This window comes from Aethalodelphis obliquidens, unplaced genomic scaffold, assembly GCF_003676395.1.
Source record: "Aethalodelphis obliquidens isolate GAN/ISIS:26980383/991018 unplaced genomic scaffold, ASM367639v1 scaffold5, whole genome shotgun sequence".
Classification (NCBI taxonomy): domain Eukaryota; kingdom Metazoa; phylum Chordata; class Mammalia; order Artiodactyla; family Delphinidae; genus Aethalodelphis; species Aethalodelphis obliquidens.
Genome location: NW_020837949.1, coordinates 13,379,538 through 13,387,117, shown reverse-complemented (window position 1 = coordinate 13,387,117; position 7,580 = coordinate 13,379,538). Strand labels below are relative to the sequence as shown.

At 42.7% G+C, this 7,580-nt stretch overlaps 1 protein-coding gene across 3 annotated transcripts in view; it reads right to left on the bottom strand.

Moving 5' to 3' along the window:
• Window positions 1–1,648: 1,648 nt before the first annotated feature.
• The window catches only part of MKRN1 (makorin ring finger protein 1), a 28,981-nt gene continuing 23,049 nt past the window's right edge, over window positions 1,649–7,580 (bottom strand). For all 3 annotated transcript variants that reach the window (XM_027101729.1, XM_027101728.1, XM_027101730.1), the window contains 4 exons: window positions 5,272–5,486; window positions 4,411–4,521; window positions 3,716–3,854; window positions 1,649–3,359 (listed from right to left, as the gene is read on the bottom strand). In XM_027101729.1, coding sequence (XP_026957530.1) covers window positions 3,147–3,359; window positions 3,716–3,854; window positions 4,411–4,521; window positions 5,272–5,486 — 678 coding nt within the window. In that variant the 3' untranslated portion in view covers window positions 1,649–3,146. The remainder of the gene's footprint in view (window positions 3,360–3,715; window positions 3,855–4,410; window positions 4,522–5,271; window positions 5,487–7,580) is intronic.

The following is a 7,580-nucleotide window of genomic DNA, read 5'->3' as shown; positions in this document are numbered from 1 at the left end:
AGGCCGGTGGAACCGCCACCTCCTCAGAAATCACACGTGGCCACAGGAAAGTGGAGAATGAGGAAAACCATGGGCTGACTGACTCTTAACTTTCATCTGGAAATGATATTTGTCACTTCCGCTCACATTTCATCAGCTCACGAAAGTTAGATGGGCTTTGCCACTGTACCGCGCACCTACAGAAAGGCGACTTGGACATTTGAAGAGCGTGAATAACGACGACTACAAATACCTTTATCGACAGCATACCTCCTCCCTCTCTCCCCCAAATCTTCGGCAGTATTTGCTTCACTTTTCCTCCAATCTTAAAAAAAAATAATCTGTGAATGTCCACAGGAGTTAGTCACAGATGTAAACATCACTTATCGTGGTGTGGTGGCAGGAAAGACATTGAGATGGTAGTTTTGTGCAAATGGGAAAGAAGCTTCACTCATCACCGGTGGTCCCCCAACCGTGTGCAATCGGCAAAGCACACAGAAAGAGCTCACTTTCAACGTAGGCAGTGACCAGGCAGCAACACGCAGTAAGGACAGGCTTATACATAAGCTTCCACTGCCTTTTCTGAGACACAAAGAAGGCTGCTCCGAACATCAACCCCCCTAAACTCCAGCACTAAGCCATTATCACCACCTGGGTCACGCCTAGACCATTCTCCCCACCAGACTCGGACATGCCGCCAACGGCGCAGCTCCTGATGAGCCTCTTCCTACTTTCTGGACACCAAAAAAACCAGAGGCTTGAGTCTCTGGCCCGGCTCAGATCCCCAACACTTCCACCTCGCCTCAGGCTTTCTAGCACCCCTCTGGGAGTACATGCGGTCCCCAGCAAGGCCTCAGCAGCAGCAGCTGAAGGTGAACTTTGGGCACATCTGGAAGGGAGCAGCTTCAGCTAAAAATCCACCAGAAGGGAGCTTACAGGAACAGACTCCTCAGTGGACCTTCAGCTATGACCATGACTACAGTAAGTTGCAATACACACAACCCTAGATGTGGAGACGTTTTCAATAGCATTAATTCTTAATATAGATATTACAACTATTAATTCTTAATTATAGATACTAAATTATTTTACAAACAGGCACTGTAAAAAGGTTACTGAAGGTCTTCCATTGGAGTGGTGGAAGGGTTTTTATTTTAATAATAAAAAATTTACATAGGGAATTCCCTGGTGGCCCAGTGGTTAGGACCCCACACTTTCACTGCTGAGGGCCTGGGTTGGATCCCCTGGTCAGGGAACTAAGATCCCACAAGCGACGCGGCACGGTCAAAGAGAAAAAAAAAAAATCACGTAATAGAATTAGGAACAAAAACACCGTTATTTGCGGGTCTGAAGCAGGTTCAACCAGCACATGGCAACAGAAACTGTCAGTGCCACTGTCCAATAAAGAAGGCCTAAGGGTTAGTCTTAAAAATCCTAAAAAGAAATTTGATGATCCCAGCTGGTAAGGTTTTCCTCTTTATCTCTTTCTCTCTCAAACATTTCTCAGCAGGCTAGATGTTTTAGGAAAGGTGTCAACTTTTCTCAATGAACCTATATCCACAGAAATTTGACTAACTGATGAACTGATCCAAGAGGCAATGAAAGAAACAAATATGCTTTGACATCTGCACATTTCAAAATGGCTCATTACACAAAACAGAAAGCCAAATTATGGGTTTTTAAAATTGTTTTATTTGGGAAAAGTGCGTCTTACAAAAGGGCAGCTGCAAAATACAGAGACCTCTGCAACAATTACTTGTTTTTGCTTAACGTGAAAGAATGAGTGGTATCCAAGGAATCAAAGCAGTAGATGGACAAATCAGGGGCATCTCCAAGTTATTTTCAGGAAATAGAGCAACAAAACGCAAATTTATAATTTCTGATCAAGGAATTCTTCTAACAATTTAACTTTAGCTTATCTCGTGGATTACCACCTCTCCGTCCCCTTTTAGTGGAAAAGCATGACTTACTACTGCAAACCAATTACTCCACTACAGGAAACACCTTAGAACATAGTTTTGAATCACACCTGTCTAGCTGCAAAGCTCAGGGATGGAATGAGGCAAATACCCACAAAAACGAACAGAAAAACCCGACAACAAAACCCCTCAAATGAGGACAAAGTTTTGTCAAAAAGTGCCTGGACTAGAAAGTCTAGGAGATCATAAAACATTAAATACAACTGTGTAACTGAGACCCAGTTTGTGTTAATACATGAGACAACCAGATAGTTTGAACTTCTATGGCTAAGCCCATTTCCCTATTTATAGAGACAGAGCTAGCCCTGCTCTATTAACAGCTACCAATGTACTGCTTTGTCCTTTAAGATCTATTTGCCACACGAGGCTGAAACCACTAAACTTGAGTTTTTCCACTAAGGCTACAGACACTGCATCTATGCAGGGATGAGAAGCTTGTTACACACTCACACGTACCAAGTCTATCAGCCCTTGGGAGTCAACTTCCAACTCTGCATTTATTTTATTCCACTATATCTTTATATGTGTTCTTTCACAATTTTCCTATCAGGCTAAACACAGTAAAAATCTCAACACAGTCGCACCTGGTTCTGGTTACCCAGCAGTAGTACTTGTGTGCAATTAAACAAGAGACCAAAACCACAGAACAAGTGCACAGGGTGGGGATTACAGGGCAGGGAACAGATATAAAAACACAGATGTGCAGAATTCACCAGAAACCTCAAGCATCTGCCTAAGTCTATAGCAGAAGGCTACATGCCACAGTTCAGATCCTTCACCTATCACCCCAATTCTTGGACCCCACAGCAGGGCCAATGCTGTTACTTTTGAACCTGGGGTCCTCAAAAGTGAGCACTGCAAATCCAGAAATGCTACCCTTGAACTGTGTGAATCTGGCTGAAAACAGATGACGCAACAAACCTACACTCTAACTGTCTGACAGTTAAATTCATGTTACAAAAAAAACTAACTTTAAGATTTATTTTTGTAACTTTCTGAAACAGAGAAAACAACATACTCCTTGGGGAAAGGTGAGGGATTGAGAAGACAGGCCCTGGGTAAAACTTGTTACGACAGCACCTGGAGTTGCGAGGCCTGCCTAGGAGAGAACCACGGGCGCTGCCGCCACGAGCGGGCACGGCTGCCGTCTGAGGCTCAGCAGACCAGTTCACACGCCCCGCAAAGCTGCTATAGATCCAAGTCATAAAAATCTTCCAGCTCATCGTGAAACAAGTCCCACTCGTCTTCAGAGTCCGTCAGGTCGTCGTCCCCACCTGCAGCCAAAAGCATAAGCAACATCTCGCCCAGCTCGAAGGTGACAACCTCTTCGTCGTCGTTGTCGAAGGGGTTGCCGTGCTCTCTTTCCTCAATGAGCTCCCAGAAGTGGTTCCTTCGTTGGGCCTGTAAAAAACAGGGCCGTGATAGGGATGGCACTGCCGAGTAGCATCTTCTATTCTCTTGTTTCTAAGGCAAAACGTCCAGCACACCAGAGGGCATGACGAACCAGACTTCTTATTTAGGGTTTCGACTTTACCAATTCCTCCCCTCTGGTTACTTGAGGCCAACAGCTTAGTCTAGAGCTTTAAGCATTCTAGTTTCTCCTCTCACAGCCCTCCCAGTTTGCCGAAGTTGGTTTCCTCCTTTAATGCTCTAGTCTCGTTCCCAGTGTTAATCTTCTCCTTCCCCTACCCCAATCTGTGCGGGACTCAACTGAGAGTGTGGTATTTCCCCTCCTTCAAAAAAACAGTGAGAGTTACCCGGTATCTGCTTGATGTTCCCACTTTCTGTCTCTGTGGCTCCTCTCTACGGCCATCAGGGTACGCATGCTTGTAAAAACAGTTCCCTCCAAATGGACAGCTCCCGCGTCCTTCATCAAAATACCTGCACGCCTTGTTGCTGGAAAGGAAAATATCGCAACCCTTATTCACAGTGGATTTCAGGTCTGTATTTGACTATCATCCAGGGTTTCTTTAAACAGGGAGGGATAGAACTGGTACGTCTGTTTACATCCCTTCCCAAGGTGTGTTCTTAAACACGTGTGTGCTATTGCATGAAACACTGACCAGAAACGGAAAATGGTCAAGTCTACTGTTTAACAGCCCTAGTACCGCAGATCCAGCAGAGAGAAAACCTTCGAGAAAGCCCACACACAGGAACATAGGACAACTGTAACATGGAATCAGGACAAGGCAGACCCCATTCCTGGGGCTTTAGCTCTCTCAGCAGTGCAGACTTCATTGTAACGCAGCCCTCTGGCGTGCACCCCAAGGACTGTGTTATAGCAAGATACAGAACAGGTTAAGTGTTATCAGCGGTGACAAAATAAACTGTACTGGGAAGTAAAAGAAAGGGTAGGAAGGAGGTAGGAGTATATAATGCAGCACTGTTCTTTTCAAAGTGAACCCAAGCGACGTTGGGATCTTAGGTTGAGAAAAGGCTGCAGTGCTCATACCTCATTGCCTCCTTGTATTTCTGAATGAGTTTCTGCTTCTCTTCTTTCTCCTCCACCCAGTACTCACTTGGAATGACAAAGTTAGATGTGATGCGGCATTCTGGGCAGGACCTGGGAAACAATGAACAGGCTGCAATGCAAATTCCCCTTCACAGGCCCACTCTCCTTCAAGGACACACCCTGGTGTGTCACCTCCAGGTTTAAAGACTTAACTGAAAGGCAAATGGGCTTTTCCTGAAAGGGTTCCACACACTGGTCACACAACTGACCATTTATTTTGAGGCAAGACAAACTCCTTTATAAATTCAACTCAACGGCTAGCCAGTTCATTAAAAAAAATAATAATAACTTAGGTTAAAAAAAAAAAAGAAGACATTTCACACAGACTCCTTTTTCTTTCGTTTAAATAAATTTATTTCTTGTAACTTTGCTCTGTTTAGATTATGTAGTTTTTGTTCAGTTATGAGAACAATCTTTAAAGGATGGTGGATTATTGGCTAGCTTAATGGATGGAATAGGAAAGTGGAAAATGTAAAATGTCAGGAAACATACATTCAGAGCTAGATAAGTTTGTTCTCTGAACCTAAACTGGCTAATCCATTAAACACAATCTCCTCAGAAAAAAGCACGAAGATTCTACTAACTGATACATATGGTTTCCTCATTCAAATAAAAGTAGATATATCAACTAATCTAGAAGCTAGCTGAAATACAAAGAAGAAATCCCAATTAGAAGAACCCCCAGTTTCAAGATAAAATGCATGCATTTAAATGCGGTCCATCTGGTTGAAAGTTGGCACAAGATACTAAATTCTTCCCCAAAATAGAAAAGCACAAACGAAGACTGGGGAGGAGCCTCACTTTATGATCTTGCTCTCAAATTGCTTAGCACTCCTCCACTTGCGAATACACTTGAGACAGTAGGTGTGGTTGCAGTTGGAGAGGATCCCGAAGCGGCGCTCGCTGGGGTTGGCTTTTTCATAGACCACCTCCATGCAGATCCCACACACCATGTCCTTGCTGCGCTGCACGGCAAACGAGAGCTCCATGTCCTTCTCATGGGCCTCGATGCAAGACTAGAAGAAGTGGAGAGAGGTGCAATCAAGTCATGGAATCACAACAACTTGACAGCTAAAGACTCCTGTGCAGAGAATCGAACAGTCAGGTGAAAAGATAATGTTCCCAATATGACACTGAAGACAGCTTTGTTCACCAGTGAGTACAGGTGCACCGACATCTGGGGACTTCACGATACTATAAAGTCAAACTCTGAGGACTCAACTTCAGGAACTAAAAAATTACCTAATTTTCTCTATTCTGCAACTCAACCCCTGCTGTTATTCACACTATAGTTTTTCACACTAAGTTTGTTGATTTTACAGGTTTCTAGATGGAAAATGTAATTAGGATTAAGGCTGTAATTTATAACCTATCAGAAAATAAGGGTGAAGGAAACTAACCTTTATTAGGTGACAATTATGTGCCAGGCATATAATTCACATTCAAAATAAAACAGCTTTATTGAGATATAACTTACATCCCATATAATGCATTCATTCAAAGTGTACAATGAAATGGTTTTTGGTATATGCACTGAGCTATACAACCATCACCACAATCAATACTAGGACATTTTCATTACCCCGAAGGGAAACTCCAAACCCACAGCAGTCACTTACTTCCCCCGACTCAACACCTGTAGCCCTAGGCAACGACACATCTGTGGATACGCTTATTCAGGACATTTCGTATAAATACACGGCCCTCTGTGACTGCCTTTGTTCACTTCGCACATTTTCAAGGTATCTACGGTGGCACAATATATGATTATTTCATTTTCTTTTTCTTGCTGAGTAATATTCCATCGTATGGAGAGACCACGGTTTGTTTTTCCATTTTCAGATGATGGACATTTTGGTTGTTTCTGCTTTGGGGCTGTTATGAATAGTGCTATGAACACTCATGTGCAAGTTTCTGTGTGGACATCACATACTTTTTATTTTAAATGAGGTATAATTTACATAACATTATATTACACATATTTTAATCTCTAAGAAACATGCTAATTATAGGAAATACAAAAAAGCAATAGAAAAGTCACCCATAGTCCCATATAACCAGTTATTTTAGTATATATTTTTATCCTTTTCCTAAACCTTTTTTTAAACATCTTTATTGGAGTATAATTGCTTTACATAAATGCTGGTTTCTGCTGTACAACAAAGTGAATCAGTTCTACGTATACATATATCGCCATATCCCCTCCCTTTTGCGTCTCCCTCCCACCCTCCCTATCCCACCCCTCTAGGTAGTCACAAAGCACCGAGCTGATATCCCTGTGCTATGCGGCTGCTTCCCACTAGCTATCTATTTTATATTTGGTAGCATATATATGTCCATGCCACTCTCTCACTTCATCCCAGCTTCCCCTTGCCCCTCCCTGTGTCCTCAAGTCGATTCTCTAGTAGGTCTGTGTCTTTATTCCTGTCCTGCCCCTAGGTTCTTCATGACTTTTTTTTTTTTACATTCCATATACATGTGTTCACATACGGTATTTGTTTTTCTCTTTCTGACTTACTTCACTCTGTATGACACACTCTAGGTCCATCCACCTCACTACAGATAACTCAATTTCGTTTCTTTTTACGGCTGAGTAATATTCCATTGTATATATGTGCCACATCTTCTTTATCCATTCGTCTGTTGATGGACACTTAGGCTAAACTTTTTTTTTTTTTTTAAAAACAATCCCCTGAAGTAGGCACTGCTCTCCCGAATATATACAGGGGTTCAAACTGCTACATCACACAGCCAATACGCTGAGAAGGCAGAGGTCAAACCACACTCCACTGCTTCACCACCACCCACAGCCAAAGTGAGTTTATTAAGAGATGATTATGATTAGAAGCAAAATCTGCTCCAATAAATATAAGGTTTTTAATACAGGGTCTTCCCAACAAAAAGAAATTCATGCAGCAAATGGGCTTAGGAAACCATAGTTTGAAACCTTCATCCATCGCTGATGAGAATGTAAAACAGTGCAGTCACTGTGGAGAAAGCTTGGCAGTCGCTCAAAATATGAAGCATAGAGTTACCATGTGACCCAGCAACTCTATTCCAAGGTAATCAAGACATATGTCCACCAAAATTTACACACGAATGTTCATGGC